The sequence below is a fragment of the Carassius gibelio genome, chromosome B17 (assembly GCF_023724105.1).
Source record: "Carassius gibelio isolate Cgi1373 ecotype wild population from Czech Republic chromosome B17, carGib1.2-hapl.c, whole genome shotgun sequence".
NCBI classification, from domain to species: Eukaryota; Metazoa; Chordata; class Actinopteri; order Cypriniformes; family Cyprinidae; genus Carassius; species Carassius gibelio.
The window spans coordinates 8,677,170-8,702,603 of record NC_068412.1 but is presented as its reverse complement, the minus strand read 5'-3'; the positions used below and the strand labels follow the sequence as shown (position 1 = coordinate 8,702,603).

The following is a 25,434-nucleotide window of genomic DNA, read 5'->3' as shown; positions in this document are numbered from 1 at the left end:
TGAGGTCATCTCACTCTTCGTGTGACTCTATCAGCCCGTCCCCGTCCTGTCTGTCTCTCTCGTCTCGTCTCACCTCTCCCCTCCTGTAGAACATAGAAACCACTGGAGGAAAAGATCAGACAGAACTAGGAAACTGGAATTAAACCACCACTAAACCTCAAAACCAAACCGTGACTGATGACGAAAAGCAATGGTGTATTTTGGTTTCTAAAAATACAAATACAACCATAGCATCCATCATTTCTGTTCAGTCCAGTTGGGTTTATATCAAATATTACAATGTGTCCACTATTACTGTCATAACACATTTCGTAGCTCCGTAAGTTTGTTACAACTAATCTGTTTACAGGCTATCTTCATATTTACTACATAAATACAGTATAGACTACAATATATCAGTATTTTAAATATGCTTTGAAGTCAAGAATTTATTTTCTGTAGAGCGACATATTTCCAAGTAAAACAGAATAATATTGCTGATTAGATATTAGAAAGTTGGCCATGATGTTAGTTGTCAATATAATATCACTGTTCTTGCTTTTTTTTTGTGGTTTCCAACCTGTGGCTAATGAACTTCTGCTTGTACCATACACTGAAAAAATCACATTTTAGGTTTTTATGCTCATCAAGGCTGCATTGATTTGATCAAAAATACAGTAAACGCAGTTATTATGATTAGTCAGTATAGAAATAAGTGTAATAACATTTTTAATATAGTTTGACATAAGTTGAATCAGTCCAGATTTCACTGTCACATGATTCTTTAGAGATCATTTAATACCAAGCTGATTTCTTATTATTTCTGTTGAAGATGAATGCTTAATATTTTTGTTGAAATCTTGATACTGTTATTTCAGGCTTCTTTGATGAATAGAAAGTACAACATTTATTTGAATTGAAAGTTTTTGTAACAATTTAAAAGTCTTTACTTTTTATACATTTTAATGCCTCCTTGCAGGATTTAATTTAATTCAAAATATATTACTGATCCCAAACTTTTGGAAGTACTGTTGTCAGTTTTTTTCTACTTGTGTTTTATAATAATATTAAACTGTTGTATAATGGCCTAACATTAAATCTGGTTGCTTTGAAGTCATGTACTCTAAAATTATATGCTGCCTACAAAACTTGCTTTTGCCTAATGAAAAGCTTTAGAGTTTTAGAATAACATGGATCAAAAAAACTACAGGAATATTAGAGGGTTAAGCTCAAGATAAGCTTAACTATTGAACCCATATATAGTAAGTGCATAACTGTCAACATATTCCTGTGTTTTTACACTCTGAGGTACGAGTCTGAATGATTGCCTTTGGCAGTCAACAGAATGTCATGCATGTTGTTAATAAGGCTTCAGTTTCCATTTGATTACATATGCAGCTGGTAGATGCTTACATCCAGTGCCACTCTCACTGCATTCAATATCAGTTCATGCATTCCCTAGGAACCAGACTCTTGACCTTGGTATTGTTAGCATCATACTCTACTGTGTGAACTACAGCTTGTACTTTACCTGGGATATTCAAGACCAGGGTTCAGTCTTATTACCGTAAATGGAGATAATGTGATGCTCTTGTGGGTAAAGTAGCTGTCATCATGACAGACATGAATGTTAACACAGCCTTCACAGTGACAGATGATCTGTAGTTAAAATATCCAAATGTGCTGCTGAATTAGATAAAGAATAAACAGAGTAAAATGAAACGCTTTTTTAATAGATCTCATTTTCTCAGCGCTGTGTTCCTTCACGTCCTCTGGTGTTTGTTTCTCTGTCATCTTTTTTTGTTTTGGTCAGCTGAGGTGTGTGTTCACGTGCTCTGTCAAGTTTAAAACTTGTTTGTTTATGTGTGTATGTTTAGGAGTTAATGAGATTGCGACCGTGTGTGTGTGTTCCATATGTATGAGGGAAATGCAGAGATGCTTTTGTTTTCAGAGTAAGTTTGATTATGCTGTGTGTGGGTGTGTGTGTGTGTGTGTGTGTGTGTTTGATTGAGTGAGTGAATTTCAGATTGTTTAGAGAACTTTAAAAGCAGGAAACCAGCCCACCAATCAAAGAAAGCCACGCTGTAGCACGCTAATTAACACTAATTAACCTTACCATCATCGTTAGCCTAATTTGCCCTTCATCCTGCCCACATAACACACTCTCCAATCACACCTCCCTCATCCCCCCGTCTTATTATCTCCTCTTTCATTCCTCCTCCTAAAGGCCAGTGAAGCAGAGCTGTGTGTGTGTGTGTGTGTTTGTCAAAGAGAGAAATAGTGTGAGGTGAGAGAGGCACAGAAACAGCGGGGGAGAGAGAGACAGAGAGAGACTGTGTATGTTTGTGTGAGCGAGACAAGAAAGACAGTCTGAGCAGGAGAGAGAGAGAGAGAGATCAAAACCTGCCTGCGGGTAAATGAATAAATCATGTCTTCCCTTCGTCCTGAGAACTGAAGCACGGATGAGTAATACACACACACAAACACACACTCTTTCTCTCTCCTTCTCTCTCGTTCCCTCTCTGATGCAGTCTGCTCACTTACACACACACACACCGCCTTCTGTTTGCTATGCAAGGGCAGATAGTAATCAGAGATGGCCACTCGCTCTATCTTTTACTCACACACACACACACACACACACACTGATATTATTAGAATTCTTTACACACACACACACACACACACACACACACACACACACACACACGCACCCACACAGCTGGGCAGCAGCAGATCCCGTTGCTCCACTGCGGTGAGCTCTTGTTAATAATGTTTAGGGGTGGGATGACCAAAATCTTACATCACTGTAGAAGTAGTTTTTGCTTCACAATTACAATATGTATCACAATATTGCATCCTGGAACACAAAACCAGTCTTAAGTCGCTGGGGTATATTTGTAGCAGTAAACAACAATACACTGTATGGGTCAAAATTATTGTTGTTGTTTTTTTATGCCAAAGTTCATTAGGATATTAAGCAAAATTCATGCTCTAATATTCATGGCCAAATATTGTCCATTCCTAATAAACCTAATTGTCCTATCCAAATGAAGTTCGTGGCCATGCATATTACTAATCAATTTCAACTCAATCAGTTTTAATATATTTACGGTAGGAAATGTACAAAATATCCTCACGGACCTTGATATTTACTTAATATCCTAATGGGTTTTGGCATAAAATAAATATTGATAATTTTGACCCATACAATGTATTTTTGGCTAATGCTACAAATTAGCCTGTGCTGCTTATGACCGGTTTTGTGCTCTAGGGTCACATTTGTTTCTTTAGTTTGGCTATTTCTGTCAGTTGGAAGTCACAACAGTTCACAGTATTGCTGTCAAAGATTTCTCTTCCCTGTACCTGAGCCTCTGTACACGATTGTGTGTGTATGTGTGTGTGTGTGTGTGTGTGTGTGAGAAAAAGAGAGAGAGAGAGGGAATATGATGATAATGACTCAGGGGTCAGTTGTATATGAGTCACAGAGGTGAAATTGGACCGAGACATTAGACTAGCCAGGTGAAGACTGATGGACAGAGAGAGAGTGATTGAATTTGACTGCTTTTTCCACAATAAAAATATCAGTGGAAGTCTTCTTTAAAAGGTTAGTTCACAGAAAAATCTAAATTATGTCATCAATATCTCACCCTTCATGTCATTCCAAACCCGTGAGACCAACGTTTATCTTCTGAACACAGTTTAAGATATTTTAGATTTAGTCCGAGAGCTCTCAGTCCCTCCATTGAAGCTGTGTGTACGGTCTACTGTCCATGTCCAGAAAGGTAAGAAAAACATCATCAAAGTAGTCCATGTGACATCAGAGGGTCAGTTAGAATTTGCTGAAGCATCGAAAATACATTTTGGTCCAAAAATAGCAAAAACTACGACTTTATTCAACATCACTTCTCTTCCGGTCTGTTGTGAGAGAGAGTTCAAAACAAAGCAGTTTGTCATATCCGGTTCGCGAACGAATCATTCGATGTAACCGGATCTTTTTGAACCAGTTCACCAAATTGAACTCAATCGTTTTAAACGGTGCGCATCTCTAATACGCATTAATCCACAAATGACTTAAGCTGTTAACTTTTTTAATGTTTCTGACACTCCCTCTGAGTTCAAACAAACCAATATCCCGCAGTAATTCATTTACTCAAACAGTACACTGACTGAACTGCTGTGAAGAGAGAACTGAAGATGAACACCGAGCCGAACCAGATAACGAACGAACGATTGACGCATTCACAAGTCGAGTCAAATATTTTTAACTCTTTTCTGAAGGTAAACGGAGGTCTTACTGGTTTGGAACGACATGAGGGTGAGATATTAATGAGATAATTTTCATTTTTGGGTGAACTATCCCTTTAACTCCTCCACTCATTATATCAATTCACATTGCTTTGATTAATTAATTAAGTTTTAATAATATATAGTATTTAAATAAATATATTTTCTAATTATGATAAATTCTACATTTACATGTAGTCATTTAGCAGACGCTTTTATCCAAAGTGACTTACACATGAGGACAGTGGAGGCAATTAAAATCAACAAAAGAGCAATGACATGTAAGTGCTATAACAAGTCTCTGTTAGCTTAACACAGCACACGTAGCAAGGTTTTTTTTAAATTTTAAAAATAATAAAAAGAAAACCGATAGACTAGAAAACGAATAGAGCAAGCTAGAGCTTGCTTTTGTTAATTGTATAACAAATTAAATAATAATAGAATTATAATAGAATTAGAATAGAGTAATATAATATCTAATTTTATATTATGAATTATTTTAATAATTTATTATAAATAATAAATGCAATAAAATAAATATATATTTGATCATAAAAGCTATTACTTGAATGCTATTTTTGAATAATATTATATATAAATACAATATATTTAATAACTGACAGTTATATTGATAATTATAAATAATTATATATATTATATAACACATTGATACTATTGATTAATATATAATGTATTAATTTGTAACAGTAATTTTCTTTTTCTTATACATTCGTATATACATATATCAGCTATTGTCACAAACAAAAAACTGACTTACTCGAGTAAGAGATAAACTTGTAAAGGCGAGGCGAGTAGAGCGTGTGTGTGTGTGTGTGTGTGTGTGTGTGTGTGTGTGTGTGTGGGAGTGTGTTTACAGGTGTGCTGTCAGGCATGGCATGTCAGGACTCGTGATCTCTGTAGCGTACTGAATGGAAATGACAGAAAGAGAGACATGTGTGATGTAATATTTATTGGAAATGATATGTAGCCTCTGTTTCCTGTGTTTATTTGCTGTGTGTGTGTGTGTGTGTGTGTGTGTGTGTGTGTGTGTGTGTAACAGGCAGAGCTTATGGGAGTTCAGCTGCAGTTCGGCTTAAATATCCCTCACACACTACCGTTACGTAATTTCCAGTCTTGAGTGTGTGTACAGTGAGGAGGTGTGTCTTTTGTGTACATGGATGAGTAATGCCATGTGTAATGCTGCGGGTGTGTGTGTGTGTGTGTGTGTGTGTGTGAGCGCTGTCTCTCTCTGACGTCCCTCCCCCGTCTGAAGCTGTCTGGTATGCAACTGTTGCTTTCCTTCATCTTCACATTTTCTTTAGGACTCTTCGGTGTGATCATAACAGCTTTTTAGCCCTCCTCAGAAAAGGAAAGAGAGCCAGAACTTGTCTCAAGCTGTGTTGTTTTGCTGTTAAAGGATGAAGTGGACGGTGGAAATCCAGCTGTGAGAGATGATCCGTCTCTGCAGGAACAGGTCCAGGCCTGGCTCAAACAAAACCAATTCCAGAACATTCTTCAGCAAGGTATTCTAGCCTACCTTCTCACTGCTTTCTCTCTTCAGAGGAAAGGCCTTTGTAATGCTGATCAGTGTGAGGATCCTGTGATTTGGATCTGTTCTGTTAGTCTGCGTTTGATGAGAAACATGATCACCTCTGAGTTGACTGTTTGAAGCCTGACTGTCAAACAACGGAGTACACAGAGGATTTAGCATACTCAATATCTTCATTAGCGCTCATGTTTGACTGGTTTCAAATAAAAGCTAAGAGCCACGAGAGGCCATTACTTGATATCCTCTGTCACAGCACAAGGCAGAGAAATGTGTATTACTGTACTACTTACAAGATGCTACTGTTTAAAAGATCACATTTAATATTAGTAATCAAAGTAGCCTCACAATAAAAAGGTTTTATGTTAATCACAGATTTTGTCCTAACCATCTGCAACAGTTATACACAACAAATAACAGGGGATTCTGCTTTAGAAATGGTTTCAATTTCTGTGATTGTGGTTGGGAACAAGAACACATAAACAGTGTCTAATCACAATGATAATCTCAGGTGCTGATTATGTGCTTTGTATAATCTTAAAGGGCTTTACTTGTAGTCAGATTATCATTGTGTATGACTGAAATAGCCATATTGAATGCGACAATGTATAATTTACCTCGGATCATGAAAATAAAGAAAACAAGAATGATCAAACTGTGATCTCTAAATGAACAGACGGTGTTGGGAAGGTTACTTTGCAAATGTAATACTGTACTGTAGGTTACAAAGTTACTCTATTTAAAATGTAATAAACAGTGTAACTATTTCAGTGGTTTTTTTTAAGTAATGCAACTGACATTTCTAAACCTATAACGAATGTTTTTAACTGTTAATAATTTTCAAACAGGCAGGGTTAACCTTACAGTAGTAATTTTAAAGCACAGATGCCTCAAATTCAGACATTAGCACCTCTTTTAATACAGATTTAAAGTCATAAGAAATATTTTAATAGCTATGACGCTGTTTTTAACATCTAATCTTTGCATAGCTACATGAAACACTGGCATATAACAGTGCCTTGGGGGGGGGGGGGAAGAGTTAATCTTAAAATAAATAAAGCCTATACATTAAACCCAAATAGGAAATAAAACAGTGATCAAATAAGCATTGTGTCCTATTCTGTCCTAAACTTCTGAAACATTGGTGTCTCATATTTAAGAAATATAATAAGTTTTATTTATTGCAAATATAAAAGCCCTTTCCCACCCAAAAGTGTAATGAATAAACCTCAGGCTGAAGGAAAAGTAAATTCACGTCTGTAGAGTAGAAAACAGGAGTAAAAGGTTCAACACTCTTCAGGAACAAAAAAAAAACAAAACAATGAAGCACAAATGTTAGTTTATCTAAAGTCATTTTTGCTTATCAGTATAGCACTGGACCATCAAAGTTTAGCAGGAAATACATTAGTTAATAAAATTAGTGTTATTTAACATTAAATTATTGCAAGTTTGCGTCATATTCTGAGTTTGCATTTCACTGTTTTAATTCATTTTGATGAATACTAAATACAGTATATATATATATATTTTTTTTAAATGGGATGAATTAATGCACATTCACATTTAGTCTAGAATTACATCGTGTTCACACAAACACACAATGCCTCTGTACTTACGATTTCTCCCAATATGGGGACATGAGACTTAACTAGCATTACTTTTTTTTAAAAACTTGTAAATTCAAAAGTAATGCATTACTTGACTAGTTACTTGAAAAAGGAAAGGAAAAAGGAAAGTTCCACTGCTTATTGAACTCGTGTTAATTGTAATGCATTACCCTCAACACTGCGTAACACCATTACATGTAACTAGTTACTCCCCAACACTGTGAACAGAAAAGTGCGTTCAGTGAAAAAAGTACATGGCCAATGAATATGTATTTAAAATCATGTCAATCAAATGGTTAAGGTTTTATTAAAGTATATACTCATTTTGTGGTGAGTGCAAGACGGCACTTTATTTTATTGGCTACGATGTATGATTTTGTCATGGCTGTATTTATATTTTAATTTTGGCATATTCCATTAGTTTACATCTAAAGCATTTTTACAAGATTTAGGGTTAGGGTTAGGGTTAGCCAAAGGATGCCATGCATTACAGGGTTATTTCCAAGACTGAGTGTTTTTACATAGTTTGTTTACCTTACTGGTGCAATAATGTGAAGCACTGGTGCTTTAATATGAATGCTGCCACATCATACTGTATATTGTTCATTTTATGGGTCAAACTTGACTCAAATAAGCATTTGATTTATTTGTTGTTGTGCGACAGGTGCTTGTTCTCTAAAGGGCCTGAGAGTGAAAGTGTTCAGACTGGAGTCTAAAGCTCAGTGGCTGTCTGGAGTCATCACACATCACGACCAGAACGACAGAAGCGTAGCTGTCATGACTGACCAGGTGAGACCTCACAAACACACATAGATATGAGGCTGCGTATAGTAAGATTATGTAGAAATGTCTTTTATATGAAGTAATTTTTTCCTCTTCGAAAGGTTCGAGAGATGAACGTAGATCCGTCGCTGGTTCAGATGATACTGCTGGACGATATCACCCACTCCTCGCTGATGGGAGAAAACTCAAAACGCAAATCACATATCACCAAGATCAATAGGATTTTTCTTGTGAGTGTAGACATTCATTTTTGTACATGTGTGCACATACTAATTGCAGAACAAAATTGACCTCAAAAGTATGGTAAATAAGACAAATTTTACTGCAGTAGGAGTCGATGGTATGTCCTCATTTAGATGTCAAGTTTGTGTCTGTGTCTCCATTACCTCTTTTAAAATCTGCTTCCAGGGCACAGGAAGCATATCAAACAACACTACAACAAATGACCAGGTAGAGACTTTAAAACACTTCCAAATCCATCATACCAGTATACTTTTGCATACTCTAGTAAAAACACGCTCTGTCTCTTTGCCGAAGGTGTGCAGCTCCAGGCCGGTGCAGCAGCAGTCTGAGATGAGTACACAGAACTGCAGCATGGAAGAGGAAGAGAAAGAAGGCATGAGGGTTAAAAATAGGAGTGATGAGGCAAGAGGTGAGCTGTGGCCATGATTCAGTTTTTTTACAAAGTGTTAATGAGAGTCTTTTTATGTACAGTAGCTGTGTAGCTTTTTCTATATCAGTATTATTGATCTATTTTTTTTTTAGATTCTCCCAAATCTAAAAACAGCAATGGTGAGAGAAAAAGGAGGAAAGAAGATGAGGAAAAAGATGACAAGCAGATAAATAGCTGTGGTTTAAAGCGGTTGAAAGCAGGCAGTGTGTCCGACCTGTCAGAGAACCGCGATTCCGAAAATTCCAGCTGCAGAGTGCAGGATTCATCCTCGGATTCAGGATCAAAGAGACAGCTGAAACAGCATTACACTTCAAAGAAGCCATTGGACTGTGAGGTTCACCCCTCCCATAGAGCCGGGGAACCTTCACCTAACCAATTAGGAGAGAGCAAGACTCAAAAATTGGGAAAAACCTCTCCGTCTGATTCCCCTAGTGCATCCTGCAATGGAGCATTCAGGAACACGGATGCACCGGAGTCTGGAGCTCTTGTTAGTGGTGAGAAATCAGAAGAGAAAGGTGATGGAGGGTTGACAGAAATGGAGGACAGGAGCGAGGGGGCATCTCGAGAGGACTCGGAGGCCGTGTCTGCACTTTTGGCATCCCAAGAGAGTGAGCAGCTGGTCTCAATGGAAGCCACATGTGTGCTGCTACACGCATCACCTCTGGAGTGTGAAGGAGCTGAGGCCGAGCACCAGATGTCAACGATTGATCCAGAGGTCAAAGGGTCAGAGTTCACCCACGCAGAGCCTAGGGGGTCAGAGTTTAACCAATCAGAGGTCAGGAGGTCAGAATTTCTCCATTCTGAAGCCAGCAGTGACACTCCAGTCCCAGTAGAAGAGGAGCCTAGAGGACCACCGCCTTGTTCTCCAGTCGTACCTTGCAACAAAGAGGAGGATGTGGAATCTAAACTGAGTTGCTCTCCAGCAACTGTGAATGCAAAATATGAACCTGTAACTTCCTTGGAAGCTACCCACAAGCCTAGTGTGCTCACTAGTCCTTGCTCCTCTCCTGAGATCATATCTAAGCCTCAGACTGTAATGGAGACATCCAGGCAGAAGCAGAGTGCATCTCTAGAGATTGGCCTGTTGAAGAATGCTGCTCCTTTGGCTAAATCTCTGGACAGAACTCTCAGTGGCCTTAAAACGGCACCAAATTCTAAAGTGACCTGCTCCGCAACTCCAGTCCTGATTCAGAGTCCTTCACTAACCCAAAATCGATCCAGAACCCCAACACATTCTCCTTCCCGTACGCCTAATCGCATTCCCACTCCTGACAAGTCCACCAAAAGTCTTCTCATTGTGGACAGAAAGGAGCCCTTCACCATCTACAGAGACCCTGCACTAATCAGGACGGAGCTTGAGGCGCACCCCACCTACATTCAGCCCCCCCACACGCCCCCAAACCCCAAACACCACCTGAAGACGCCTTCTCCATCCTCCAGCTCTCCTAGCCTTACCCCTGCTTCCTCCCATAGCAAGCTGCTGAGTCCCTCCCCTCACCCTTCACACCTCTCACCCATTCCCCTCCACTCCCAGCCTCCCCTCTGTTCCCTGACCACACCCCACTCAACCATCCCTCATCCACACCTCCTCCCGTCCCTCCTGCCTCCTGCACTCTTGTCTGGACATCCTCGTATTGGAGCTCTGGGACTTCCCCATCATCCTTTTGCCCTTTCAGGTAACCCCTCTCTCCTGGGCCAGACCTCTGGTGCAGCTCCTTTGGCACCTCTTGGTCTCTATCCCCTCCTGTGGCCTCCTTTCCCCAACGGAGCCCATAGCTACCCTGGATTGGGCCTGCAAACATCCAAATGGACACACCCAGATGGTGCTGGCATCTCTGACAGCAGCGTGAGGAGTGTAAGTGTCCTCACACAATTCTAGCAAGCACATCCCAGATTCTGGTGTCAGTTAAGATATTAAGCCCATTAAGAGCTGTGGCACAGAGTTTGTTGCTCTGACATATAAAGAGCTTGTGGAGAACAGGGTTCGAGGGCTCCTATGACTCCTGTGGGTGACACGGTGGCTCAGTAGGTAGCCAGAAGGCCTTTCGGTGTGATGTTTGCATGTTTTCTCAGTGCTTCAGTTCCCCCAAATCCTGGGTGTTTGTCTGCCTTCATTGGCATCCCAGCAAACCTACATAGATATGGGCTTTGAGGAATAGGTGGATCATAGACAGTCATAGCAATTGTAAACAAAAGGTAACACTATAGTGGATTTTTAAAAATAATTGTTCACCCAAAAAAGAAAATTTTGTTATTAATTACTCATCCACTGTAAGAACTTTGTTTATCTTCAGGAAACGGATATTGTTGATGAAATCTGAGAGCTTTCTGACCCTGCATAGACAGCAACGCAACTAACACATTCATGCCCAGTAAGGTAAGAAAGACCTTGAATGTGGTAGTTGCGTTTCTGTCTATGCAGGGTCAGAAAGCTCTCGGGTTTCATCAAAAATATCTTATTTTGTTTTCCGAAGATGAACGAAGGTCTTGCATGTTTGGGAGGATATGAGTGTGAGTAATTAACAGAATTTTCATTTTTGAGTGAACTATCCCTTCAAGTTTTTTCAAGTCAGAATAGGTTGTAAGCACTCCAACAGGTTGTATTGGTAATACATGCTTTGTGTTACTCATGGTGTTGTTATGTATACAGATAATGATATTTGTGTAGTTGTTATGGTACTTATGAGATCATAGCTAAACCTCAGATTGTCAGAGAGAAGTCTAGACGAAGCAGAGCATATCCCCTGAGGTGTGCATACTGGAAGAGAGCTCCCTTTTCTGCTAATTCTGCTGTAGACATAGTGGGAATTATACTGGCTCCTCTGGATTTTATAAGGATGTCATGCAAGTCAATGACGATTGTGTAATATTGTCTGGTTTAGTTTTTAAGCCGATATAAAGCATCAAGAGGAAGGTTATGGTATTATGGACGTATATTGCAGTGGGTAGTTTGAATTGTGACAGGCTGAATAGAGATGGAAAGGAGACTAGAAAACAAGAAAATGAAAAAGAAAGCTACGACAAGCAATGAAAAGAATGATGAATTGAAAGAAAGTCATCCAGGCAGCAGACTCTCCCCACCTTTGTTTTATTCATATGGTATCAAGAGGACATCCTTGAGTTGTCTGTAAACCACCTATTCATCTTGTTCTATGGATATAAACAAGATTGTGTTTCTCAATGTGTTAGAGAGTGTACACTCAAATAATTCTCTTGTATTGGAAGGGATTGACTTACATCCTTGCACACTGTGTTTAATTTTATTTCTGATTTTATTTCATATTATCTCCCTAAGCTTTGATGTCCTTTGATAGATATATATTAATCTCTATATCAAACCAAAACGGGTCCTATAAATTGTAAGAAACCCTGTATGTTTGTCTGTGTGGTAACAGAACACCCCAAGCCCTTGGATTTCTCAGCCCACCAATGTTACTAATGCAGACGGTCAAGGGTTGCAACCCCCAGTACCCATGCGACCCTCCAGCGCGGACCCTCAGAGAGTGCCCAGGAACACTCAGCATTGCACACCCACCTCTAAAACCACAGAGTAAGTTCTACACACTTTTCCCACTTCATACAATGTTTGTGCCTGAAATAACACAACATTGTTTCTATATAAAAGACTGACAGATGTTGCTTTGTGTTATTTACTGCTTATTTACGACACTACACTTTCATATTACTTTAACATTTTCTTTACAAACTAGTAATGGTAGTCTAAAATGAATTAATTTCCTTTGGTCAACTGTTAATTATATTTTACTTATCAGACATACTGACAAGGTCTCTTCTACATTCGTTCCTGATGTTTTTGTTTCTAGAGAGCTGGATAGAAGAGCTGTCACTGAGAGCACACTCATCCACACTCACCTCAAGTCTGAACAGGAGCATCTCCGCACAGCAACAAGCAAAATTGGGCAGACTTACTGCCCAGCCGCCCTTGAGTCATCCCCAAGGCGAACCAAACAGCCACTTGTTGTTTATGATCTCACAGGAGAGAGACCTAACCGCTACCAGGAAGAGAACCGCCGCATTCTTCAGGAGAGCAGTGAGGTGGCACCGTTCACTGCTAAACTGGGCTCAGATAGGGATCCACGATACCCTGGAAACCCCACATCTGCCAAGGAGAGGGAGAGAGAGATGGACAAAGACAGAGACGGAGAAAGAGAGAGAGATGTGCATGCATTCAGACACATTTTACCTCCCCGGCCGCAGTCAGCCCATCCCACCCCAACCCTCACTTCGAGCAGCTACTATGCCTCTCTGTCTAACAGCGTGGAGAACAAGCCTCCACAGCGCAGAGTGCCAGCCAGCAAAGAACTCTATGACAGGCTCAGTGCCAGCAACACCCCTGTCTTAACTTCCTCCAGCTCACAGGTCTCAATGAGAGCCAGACCTCCGCCTCTTGTTAAACGCCACCATGAGAAAGAAGAAGGTCTGCTGGGAAAGATCTCAGAGCAACTGGCTCATAAAGCATCTTCTATGAAAGCAGTAGAGGTAGCAGTTGTGGAGAGAAGGGGGCCAGGCTCTTCTCTCATCTCCTCTTCTCCACGCAGTGTGCCTTTACTCCACCGTGCACCTATTTTTCACCCTCCGGCACCAACTATTGTGGTTTCAAAAGACTCTGGACTTGGCAGATCGTCCCCGCCCACTCTCACACCCATCCAGCCAATGAGCTTGCCAGGAATTGCACAGAAGCAACAGAGGCCACCCACCTTGTTGCCTGAACTCAAACATGTCGCCTTAGATGGGAAAAGACTTGTGCCAGAGAAAGCAACAATGCCGTTACAAGCCTACGATACCCAATGGGGTGGAGTCATGTATGGCAGAGAGAAAGTGGTTGGTGGACACGCAACAAATGGAGGTGTATTCAAACCACAGTCAGCCACTGCGTCAGTCATTGTACGTCCAACAAACCACACACATACAACAATAAGTTACACAGTGTCTGACAGCTCGGTTTCCCAGATGCAGTGTGGCCACATAAGACCATTGGAAAGTTTGTCCAACCCACATTCAAAAGACAGCGGTGTTCAGCATAAGAGAGGTGTCCTGTGGACCCCTCTGGATACTGTTCACCCCATCAACATGACAGCCCAAAAGGGAGATCTCAGTGCACCCATAAACACGACAATTAAACCTATTAACACAGTTCAACCTTTAACAAACATGAATGTTGCACGCTCAAGGATAGACCTAATCGCAGAACACTGCAAGAGGAGAGAGATTGGTCCTGTTCAACCGAAGATGGAGTCCTCTTCCACCTCTTGTTGCACTCCTAGAGACTTCCCTCACCTGAAGAAACACAGAGCTGGACTAGCTATTGCTGAATCTAGACATAACACACATACAATTCAGCCCCAACACACTATACATCCTTCAAACGCTATGAAACATACCTCTCACCTCTCAAATAGCAGATGTGGGTCTTGCACTATGCTCACTACACGCCCTGTATGTTCTGCACATGCATCAGAAAGAGAAAAAGAGCCTGTATTCAACACTAGTTCTTCTGAATGTGTCCAACTGGCATCAGGGACTTCCAGCCCTGTGCCGACAACCAGACAAGGTTTACTAACCAATTTGCAGGCGCCTGCTTCGGCCATAACCAACCGATCTCAATCTGGTCAGAACAACTACCATAAACTGAAAAAAGCCTGGTTGACCCGCCATTCTGAGCAAGACCGAGACAGCATGGTCTCCCAATCAGTAGATGGCACTAAGACAGCTGTAACTTTGGCCAACACAAGCAACTCTGTACCAATCAAACAGAAAGTTAATGGACTGTTGGATAATGGGTTCAGTCAGGAGGATAAAGATCCCTCCCTAGACAGAAGAAAGTCCAAAATATTGAACAAGAAGATTCAAGAGAACAGGATGTCTGGTTTAGAGGATAGGAAGTCTGCTAGTAATGCTCTAAGTTTCAATTCAGAGGACAAGAAATTTGTCATGGCCGATGAGAAACCAGTGACAGTGGGCAAGAAGTCTTCCTTAGAAGAGGTCAAACCTGTTTTGGACAGAAATGGAAAGCTGGAGTCTAAGGAGCCCTTTGTAGAAGACAAGAAATCTTTTGAAAAACGATCAACCCTGGTTCATATGAAGCCTGAGAGGGAGAAACGAGGCGAGAAACGGCTATTAGAGTCCAGCGGAGACAGCGAGAGTGGAGGAGACTCCGGCAATGAAAGCGAGAGTGGTGGATCAGGAAAAAGGTTCAAACGACAGCCCAAGTCCTCTTTTAAAGTCAAGCAGAATGACCTCCAGAAGAAGAAAGTAAAGGAGGAGGAGGAGGAGGAAGAAGAGGAAGAGGCCAAACTCAGTGGAACTCTGCAAAGTGCAAAGGATAAGCCTCAACAGAGACTCGCTAACAGCAGTGAGTTCTTCCACCTGTTTAAATGCTGATGTGTGTTTAGACCCATAGAAAATGTTAATAATTAGAACATCAAACATTGTTATTGGTATTAACAATGATTAACTCGATATTTTGTGTCAAATATAGTCCGTATGTTTTTATTGTTTTATACTGGCTTTTTCACTTTTTTATTTTAAATTTTTGAAAGCTTTTTTTTCTATTAAATGTTTTAGTGTCGACTCATCTCAAACCTGATTGGTCTTTATAGTAGATTATTCTCCAATGCCTAAGAAATATGAATAGGAAAATAGTGTACCTTTGCAGTATTCAGTGTTTTATCCGATAGCAGCTGTGTTTAAACAAGATTGAATGGTTGAATAATTATTCATACTGCGTGTTTCTGCCAAAATGTAAGCGAGTATTAGTTTCACCATGGCATTCAGAACCAGGCATGAAAGCCAGGACCGTACAAATCATGCATATTCAAACTATCGCTGAGATACAAATTGGTACTTTGCTCACCTATGTTATTTCTGTCTCAGATGGCATCCCTCGGTCTGTGCTGAAAGACTGGAGGAAGGTGAGGAAGCTCAAGCAAACTGGAGAAGCGTTTTTACAAGACGACTCATGTGCGGAGATCGGGACCAACGTGCAGAAGTGCAGAGAGTGTCGCTTAGATCGCTCGCGTAAATCTCAGGAGCCTGCCATCTCCCCTGTCTTCTGCCGATTTTACTACTTCCGACGGTCAGTCTTTAATACTGTTGGGACTGTTCTTAGACATGTGAACCTGTGTTTTTAGGGTTTATTTGGGTCATCAATGATGCTATATTTACTCAAGCCTCATGAATTACTGCGGAGTCTGACTTTGCACATGTTTAATGCAAGTAAGAACAAATTCTTTCCCCATTCTCTTCAGTCTGTCGTACAGTAAGAACGGCGTTATCCGTGTGAATGGGTTTTCGGTGTCTGAGCAGACAGATGAGGAGGCGGTTACAGTGTGGACGGGAAGCTCAGAGGATGAGGAGGACAAGAGAAGGAGAAAGATGGACCTTGAGACATCAAAATCCATCCTCGCACTCATTGGAGACAAGTTTTGCCAGCTCATAAAGACAGAGGACACTGCTTTCACCTGGGTCAAGAAAGACAGTATGTCTGTGTGGAATTTCAGATACACAAAGTCTATTCCTTGTCATTTTGTCTTTTTCACCTTGTCTTCTTTCTCTGTTGATTTCTCCAGCTCAGATCATGTGGAAGCGAGCAGTGAGAGGTGTGAGGGAGATGTGTGACGCGTGTGAGGCCACTCTCTTCAACATGCACTGGGCTTGTCATAAATGTGGCTTCGTGGTTTGCATGGACTGCTATAAAGCCAGAGAGAAGAAGAAAGCCAAAGGTCAGTTGCAAATGCATCATGGATTTTCCTATTTATTTTAAACCAATTTACCTATTGGATGACCTTTTCTTTTCACCTCTCTGGAAAAAGCCAGCTTAGACTTTCCATTCTGGTCCAAGGTGGTTTAGACTAGTTTGTTTTGGTGTAGCATGTTAAATTAGTTATTTTTTGTCGACCAACAAGGTCTTGCTAAAAGGTTTCCCATGGTTAATGGAAAATATGTAAAAAATCAAGAAATTAAAAAATTGTGATTTTCAGGATTAGAAAGGTGATGGATAGGCTTGCCGTGATAGATGGTGCTGATGGTGATATCAGTGTTAAGCCACAAGTCACATACCCACCAGTCCTGTTAGACTTTATCTAAGGTGATTTTGGAAGTTTTTTTTTAAACATTTGTTTCTTATTGAATTGGTTCCACATTGCTTGCTGATTTTTTAACTTTATTTAAACTTTGTGTCATTTATTTATTTTATTTGACATCAAGGTGTATGCCGTGCCACCAAGCTTTCTTACTCTTTTTGCTAATAAACTTTTCTACGTTTCTTATTTATTTGGTTATACCGTATTTTTTGGACTATAAGTCGCACCTTAGTATTTCTGTAGACGGTAATGCTTTCTCTTGGTTAATTTCTCTTGGTTCAAGTCAAATTAATTTTGATAAATAAGTCGCACCTGACTATAAGTCGCAGGACCAGCCAAGCTATGAAAAAAAAGTGTGACTTATAGTCCGGAAAATACGGTATATGATATATATTTGTATATATTTCCAGTTTTGTATACCTATTTTAACTTTCCGTAAGTTATTTGTTATTTTATATTAGGCATAGCCTGCCCTATAGCATGGTGTATTTTTATTTTTTTTAATAATAAAAGTTCTATGTTTTATAAATTGGCTAAAGTGAGTTTGATGTTGTATTTAGTTGTTGCAATCAAGCAATTGATGCTGAACTGCCGCTAATTCAAAAGTGGAAGTAAAATGCGCACAGCACTTTTAAGCTATTTAAAACCGAAGGAAAGCGAGGAAAAGAGTAAAAATTCAAATGAACTAAAAAAAAGAAAACTATTGCTTTACAACGAATTGCCACTATTTAAAAGTGAAAGCTAAATTTGCATGCTGCATTTACAACCTATTTAAAAGCGAAGGAAAGCGAGGAAAATAGGGAACGCCCCACCCTCGCTGTGATTCTGGTATTACCGGTGTTGTCACACGTCGTTTAACCGCTGGGAAAATTTCCTCACCGCCACGACCTCAGTGATGAAAATAGTTTTATTAAAAAAACATATGCTGAGGGGGGGGGGGGTGTTTTTGCAGTTTTTTATTTTTTTATTTTGGGAGTTTCTCTTTCCGACAATTTGTATGTTTTGTTGTTCAGATAAGGAACTGTATGTCTGGGTCCGATGCGTAAAGAATCAGCCACATGACTTCAAGAACTTAATGCCTACTCAGATTGTCCCTGAAACAGGTAAGCATAGATAAAGGTTTGTGTACTTAAATGTCTCTGAACATCACATAGCTTTTGGGTCATCTTTGACTGTGTACCTGATAGTAAAATGAGTGCAATGCCATCTTTTCCTAAGTATTGGCGGACATGCAGAGGTCTGTGCATTCAGTGAGAGAAAAGTTTGGAATCCTATCCCATTGTTCCTGCTCTGACAGCAAAACCCACAATCCCAGCACAGCCACTACCAACGGACTCTCACCAGTAAGATGCCAACTTCACATTATGTACTGGCTTATTTATATCCTGGCAAGTTTTGAGTTCCACTTTGCATTTACATTTATGCATTTGGCAGACACTTTTATCCAAAATGACTTTGATTACATTCAATGTATACAGTTTATTAGTACATAAATTACCTGGGAATCCAAACCATATCTTTGGCATTGGTAACACAATGCTCTACTGCATCGTGTCCAAAGCTGCTCCTGGAGGGCCAGTGTCCTGCAGAGTTTAGCTCCATACCTTATTAAACACCAGCTAATCAAAGTCTTCAAACACACTAGAAACTTCCAGGCAAGTGTGTTGGTGCTCAAATCTGGCTAAAGGAATGTTTAGAGGCATGTGACGCTGGATAGTTGAATGACATTTTATGAAAGCGTTTTTGGTGTGACATCAGCTTTCAGACACAGATCAGAGTGACTTGAAGAGCTGGCAGATCCCAGATCAGCAGAAGAACTCACATGTCACAGTGAAAGCGCACTCTGAGAAAGGAGGTAAGGAATGTCCTACACAAACACTCTAAACACATCATTCATCCATTCTGCACTTGTTTCTCTTTCATTTAAATACAGGCCACAACAAGCAATGCACAACTAGATGCCTTATACATTGTTTGTATTTTTTACAACTAGTGCTGTCAAAATTAGAGTATTAATGCAGGCGATAATTTTTTTCCAGTTTAACGTTGTGAAAAATTTTGTCAGGCTACATGTCAGTAAAAATTCATTTTTACTATCCTGTCCGCTGTTATACTGTGCTCGTAGCATGTAGTGCATGCTCTTCAATTGCACACATAAATAGGGCAATGCATTCTGTATAGAATGTATTATTTGTACTATTTTGTATTAAAGCGCAAGTGAAACTATGAGCATGCATGTCAGTTCAGCTTCACGTTCAGCAGCGGCAGCTCTTAAAGTAATAGCAGCCAAATAACCTAATATCCCAGCTGCTTTGATGTCTGTTAATTGAAGAACAAGAGAAAAAATAGGAAATAAATAACTAGGATTTATCTTTAAGTTAGAATTTAGTGTTTGACTAACTGTATTCAGGGTCTGTATATACTTACATTTATTATAATGGGTTTATTTGAAGATTGTTCACTTAAGTTAGAAGTTGTTATTCTTTTTTAATTTAATAAATGTTCAAATTGATAGCTCTCATTTATACGGTGACATTAATATAGTCAACGTTACATATAGCCAATGGTTAAATATTAGGGGAAAAAAGAATTTCATAGAGACATCAGTGATACTCGCCTTCTGTCAATAAAAAAAGATGCCATTAAACAAATGCAAAAAATATACTGTCTTTATGTTGTTTCTACATTAATTGGAAGATTGAATGTTAAAACATTGCAATATAAGTGTATTTAAAAACTGTAATGTTAGGTGGGATTAATTTTATAAATATTTTAGAAAGATTTTCGATTAATTTGTTACTTTTTTTTATTGATTGACAGCACTATTCACGACATGCCTACCATGAAATCTCATTGGTTCAAAATATGTCCTCCACACAAAATCTCAAATGTGTTGTGTGAGGCTGTGTTTGTGTCACTTCATTGTTGCCGCTGGTAATTTCTCATTTTGCCTGGTTTTGACCCAACTCTGGCTGTGTACTTTCTGAATAAAATGCTCTTGACATGTTGTTTCCTCTTATTTATAGAGAAGTCAAGGTGTGATGGTATGGAGGCTCACAGGAGGAAGTCCACGAGCTCTGAACAAGGATCAACTTTGCGTGACCTTTTGACCTCCACAGCTGGAAAGTTGCGTCTCGGGGCCACTGGAGGTGCCTTTGCACCAGTTTACAACTTGTCTGAACAGGTTAGAGTTATATAGACTGGTAAATACAAGAATCTAGGTGTATGACTTAACAAATAACACAATCTATTCATGCTTCATTCTTTAGGTAGCCCAAAACACTCGTGTGCCCAACATCCTGGATGACATCATTGCTTCTGTAGTCGAAAATAAGATTCCCGCTATAAAGATGGCCAAGGTGGGGCTAAATCAGGATTTGCTACCAGAAGGGGAAGTGGGGCAGCGGCCAGAGGGTGTGAAGCTTGAAGAAAGCCCATTGGCTGATCACCACGCCATTGTCCCTCACGATTGGTTAGGAAACCACCGGCTGCTTTGGCTCAAAGATCACCTTCACCAAGGCAACCAAAGACTGTTCAAAGAGAACTGGACACAAGAGCAGGTTTGTATTAACTACATCTCTACAGATACTGCGGGAAAAGGAAATGAACTCATAAGAGAAGTTACAGTGAATTACAGTTTTACTTTCTGTACTTAACTAATTAATCGAAAACACAAAGTAAAAAGAATCTTCATATTGTGTGCTTCTGAAGCTGTAGTTGGTTTAATGTCTCTTTAGCCAGTGTTGGTGTCCGGATTGCACAAGAGTTTGAATACTAATCTGTGGAAGCCTGAGCACTTCAGCCGTGAGTTTTCCAGCCTACATAGTGACCTCTACAACTGCAGAGATGGGAGCGTCACAAACTCTAAGGTCAAGGAGTTCTGGGATGGTTTTGAAGATGTGTCAAGTGAGTGATTGAGTACTTATAATTTCATTCTAATTTGCTGAATATGATTTTGCTGTTTGACTCTGTGGACTAAATTTTATTTGCATTCTTGTGTATGTGACCCACAGAGAGACCTAAATCTGATAAAGGGGAGTCGGTGGTGTATAGACTGAAAGACTGGCCATCAGGGGAGGAGTTTTTGGCACTCATGCCTGCCAGGTATTGCCGCGCTTGGAAACATTTGAAGCATATGTTGTCTTTCAGACCTCACTAGAATTTGCATAGAGTACCACTTCGTACTGCTAATGCTTCCTCGATTTGAATATACTTTCACCAGTATTTGAATAAACCTCTTCTCAAGCATGGAACTTAGAAATGCAGTAAAAGAATACAAGAAGTTCCAGAAATAAAGATACATTCATTTTTCCATAGAGAAATAGATTTCTAGTGATAAATTACAGTCAGTCTTCCAATTAATTAAAAGTGCAGAATTACTTTTTATTTTACACATACGTCCATCAGATTCTACATTATTTCTTGATCTGAAAATAAATTGGAATTAAAATCACAAAAACACAAAAGTTCACTATAAAGGAGTGCTTAAATTGTATTAAATCATCAAGTCACCTTAAACCACACAATGATAAGTAAACACCATTGTACTCATTATTATGATAAGTGTAATGCCATTTTATATTTTCATTATTTATTTATTTATTTTAAATCACTATGATTTTATGGTGTGTAATGAGGTTTTACTTATATTTTTTAAGACAAAGGAATTTGAATATGTAATGCTTTCACCCACCTCAGATATCATGATGTGATGAAGTGTTTGCCGGTACCAGAGTACACAGACCCAGAGGCACATCTGAACCTGGCCTCACATCTGCCCTCCTTCTTCATTCGACCTGACCTTGGTCCTCGCCTCTGCTGCGCCCACGGTATTCTTTCTTTCCTGTACTTACTGACAGTGCTGTTGTGCTCTGTTATGCAATGGACCTTATGTTCCAGTGTTTGTTCAGGTGTAACAACATGTCCAGAAAAAGACTTCGGGACCAGCAATCTACATGTTGAAATCTCAGACACCCTGAGTATTCTGGTATATGTAGGGATGGCCAAAGGAAATGGAGCCTCATCCAAAGCAGGTACTTTTACATAAAAACATGATATTGTGGCACTGATGTTTTCCTCTAAAACATTTATTTTGCCTTAGTATGTTTGCATACACATTGTTTAACAGTAAAATTATTTGCTTTGTAAGAGAGGTGGATCTGGATGCAAAGACATTATGTGTATGGATTTTGAAAATGGAATGACTCAACAGTCAATAGTTGTACATTAATACATTCATTGACTGTGTGAGATTATTGTTGCCATAATGCCTCTTTTAAAGCTATTTGAATGTTGATTAAAATAAAACAAAAATTTGTTTACTAAACTCAGGCTTGAGATTTGCCACTCACAGTTTACTTGCATTATTACTGAGTCTTGGAAATTGCTGAAATAAAAAATTTATTGGTGTCCTTTAAAATGCCACAATAAGAAAGTTTATGGAACATTATGAGCAATTATTTGTGTGTAAGATTGCATTAACTTTGCTGTCAAACCATTGTGATAGGTGTACTAAAGCTCTTGGAAGGAGAAGTTCTGGATGAGAGTGTAAAGAAAAGACTGAAAGACCCTAAAGAGACACCAGGGGCTCTGTGGCACATCTACATGAGTAAAGACCTACAAAAGATCCAGGAGTTTCTACAAAAGGTACTGCACTCCATTATCGTGTAAAGTTTATGACCTTATTTAATTGCTGATAAGGGATGAGTTGTACCATATAGTGCTGATTCAGTATGGTGTGCCACAAGGCTCTGTCTTGTGCCCATTGTTGTTCTCCTTGTAGATGCTCTTAAAACCATCCATCCTTTATATTTCATCTAAATTAAATAAGTACACTAAACACGTATTGCTGTTTTGTTAGACACCCCCCCCCCACTCCCCCATCGATGAGAATATGATACTTATGCTTCTATGTGTTTGCAGATCGCTGCTGAGCAGCAGGCTGAAGTGGATCCAGAGGCAGACTCTGACTCAGAGTTGGATGGTGATTCTGACCTCCTGCGTGAAGGCGGCTGGTATCTGAGCCCCAGGTTGAGGCAGAAGCTTAAGGATGAATATGGTGTAGAGAGCCGCACACTCCTCCAGTTCCATGGAGATGCTGTTATCATCCCTGCTGGAGCTCTGCACCAGGTATATTACCACCTTCACATTACCAGCTACATCCTCCTAAAGCAATCTGTCCTTGGGAAGGATGACTGCATTCCTAAAGCTGTCACTCCACCAGGTGTTCAGTATTCTGTATTTATGCATACTGTGTGTTTTTAGGTGATGAATCTGCACAGTTGCATCCAAGTGAATGTGGATTTTGTGTCCCCTGAACATGCACACAACTCCTATTATCTAACCCAAGAGCTCCGTCCTCTCAAAGACCAAATGAACTATGAAGACAAACTCCAGGTACCTCCATCTACCTACTGGGACCTTTTGTTTTGTTGATCATTTAGTTTCCATTTCTTTTGCATCGTGCTGGTAAACCTACCGACAGTGTAATCTCATTGGTCCAAAATCACGCTTCACATAACGTTAATTTCTGATTTGTTGTGTGGCATTGTGTCTCACAGCATTTTTGCTTTACTCTTTGGAATAAAAGCTTGATACACCAGTCTTTTGACCCGATTTACAGTCTGAAGGAGTCCCAGAAAACTGCATAGTGTATGATGGACACAGACTTTAATTTTCTAGCTTCAGACTATGATTTGATCCTGTCGGAGGATTTTTAAATGATATTTTGCACTATTTTAGAGCATATTGTTTTCAGTTCTCCTGCGTCTCCTAACAATGAGGCACATGTGGAGGCTTGCCATTTTGTTGTGTTTGGAACGATTTAAACATCTGGCAGTGTGTGAACCTCAATCGTTTAGTATATAATTCCCTTTTTTTCTGTTCTAACCATTTAAAAAGTCGGCAAGTGTAAGATGCCTAGTGTTTTAAATTCTGTTCAGATTTGAGGTCATATAGTGTATTCCAGTTTTTTTGTGATAAGTGGCATGATGTAGCCAAAATTGCTATTGAAGTTTTATATTCCTTTAAGTTGATACTATGTTTAATTGTGTTCCCAAGTGTAATTTAGCATTAGTCAAATCTGTAAGTAAAATCTAATTCCACAATATCTTTTCATCCCTCTTGATTGTTCAGGTGAAGAACATCTTTTATCACTCGGTGAAAGATGCTGTAGCCACACTGAGGAACCATTTGAAGGAGAGGAACACAGACGATGTGAAACAGGAGGAGTCCTGACAATGCATCCATTCCTCCTCTGTCCAAACCCTTGGAGCATAAAGACAATCCCAGGATTCTCCAACAAGAAATCTCTTAGCTGTGATTCTAACTAAATAGGACACTCTGCGAGCTTCTGTGACTTCCTCTGTGATGTCACTGTCTTCTCTTTGATTTTATTCTCTTTGTTTGAACTTCCCCATCATGTCTTCCTGAACAGACAGGAAGTGTAGTAAGGGGTGTAGGTACAACAAACAGAGGGATAAAAGTAGTACACTGTGCTCTCCAAACAGGTGCAATGAACTTCAAAGCCCATCACTTCCACTTGCTGCACAGGCAGAAGACCATGGAAAACCTTTAGACATACGGGTTTTTCCAAAGGCGATAACGTTCTTTATTACTAATTACTGCACTGCAAGGTGTGCAACATGTTGTCTGTGTTTTGGACAGTTTTACAGAGCAGCGATTCCAACACAATCATAGCAGCATTCCATCACATCAGCAGCTGCCAAATGGACAGGTTTTATTGTTTAAGCAACATTAAATTATTTACAGTTTGGCAAATATTCACTGTGCAGAGGGTGAATATTAAAGAATTTCAGTTTCTGTATGTTTTAAAAAAAAAAAAGATCTGTGAAATTTTCAGCTGAAATGTAATATGTAAATAGCAGAATATACATATATAAATATATATTATGATTTTCTATAACATGGTGTGCTTTATTTGCTGTATGTGTTGTTTGCTACTGTATGTACATTAAAGTTATAGAGATGTTTTACATTTTCCATTAAAAATGGATTAATCAAAATTGATTTGTCTGTCATGTCTGTTAACGTGATCCTTTCATATCCATTAAAGATTTAGCTGGTTTTCTAGGTTAGTTAAAGGGATAGTTCACTCGAAATCAAAACTTCAGTAATTTTTTTTACTTCACCTGGCGTTGATCAAATGCTGAGCGTGCTCTCTTTTTTCAGACCACGAAAGGAGAAATTAATAGAAAATTGCCTGTATATTGCAGTGAATTGCAGCTTCAAGCTTTAACAGAAATAATGCTAAATATCACCATGTTCTGTGGTGTTAATGAGACTGAATTACCCATTGCTCGTGTACAAAAACATCCAAAAGTGCAAGTTCACTTGATTCCCCTCACTTACACAAACACTTTCATGAAGTTAAATGTAGTTTTCAGTCAAACGCTGTTTAACTATCACAGTACCATATTTTACTTCTGTGATGATGTA

At 39.4% G+C, this 25,434-nt stretch overlaps 1 protein-coding gene across 1 annotated transcript in view; it reads left to right on the top strand.

The window, feature by feature from the left end:
• Positions 1-25,001, top strand: part of jmjd1ca (jumonji domain containing 1Ca) — a 69,114-nt gene extending 44,113 nt beyond the window's left edge. Inside the window, exons 4-27 of the mRNA XM_052580347.1 lie at positions 5,684-5,789; positions 8,084-8,208; positions 8,304-8,432; positions 8,611-8,652; positions 8,740-8,854; positions 8,968-10,730; positions 12,271-12,425; positions 12,700-15,248; positions 15,770-15,971; positions 16,144-16,373; positions 16,465-16,617; positions 17,991-18,080; positions 18,196-18,320; positions 18,736-18,832; positions 20,004-20,161; positions 20,247-20,537; positions 20,715-20,883; positions 20,991-21,081; positions 21,676-21,806; positions 21,888-22,010; positions 22,484-22,623; positions 22,900-23,106; positions 23,242-23,373; positions 24,112-25,001. Coding sequence (XP_052436307.1) covers positions 5,684-5,789; positions 8,084-8,208; positions 8,304-8,432; positions 8,611-8,652; positions 8,740-8,854; positions 8,968-10,730; positions 12,271-12,425; positions 12,700-15,248; positions 15,770-15,971; positions 16,144-16,373; positions 16,465-16,617; positions 17,991-18,080; positions 18,196-18,320; positions 18,736-18,832; positions 20,004-20,161; positions 20,247-20,537; positions 20,715-20,883; positions 20,991-21,081; positions 21,676-21,806; positions 21,888-22,010; positions 22,484-22,623; positions 22,900-23,106; positions 23,242-23,373; positions 24,112-24,213 — 7,425 coding nt within the window. The 3' untranslated portion in view covers positions 24,214-25,001. The remainder of the gene's footprint in view (positions 1-5,683; positions 5,790-8,083; positions 8,209-8,303; positions 8,433-8,610; positions 8,653-8,739; positions 8,855-8,967; positions 10,731-12,270; positions 12,426-12,699; positions 15,249-15,769; positions 15,972-16,143; positions 16,374-16,464; positions 16,618-17,990; positions 18,081-18,195; positions 18,321-18,735; positions 18,833-20,003; positions 20,162-20,246; positions 20,538-20,714; positions 20,884-20,990; positions 21,082-21,675; positions 21,807-21,887; positions 22,011-22,483; positions 22,624-22,899; positions 23,107-23,241; positions 23,374-24,111) is intronic.
• Positions 25,002-25,434: the final 433 nt, after the last annotated feature.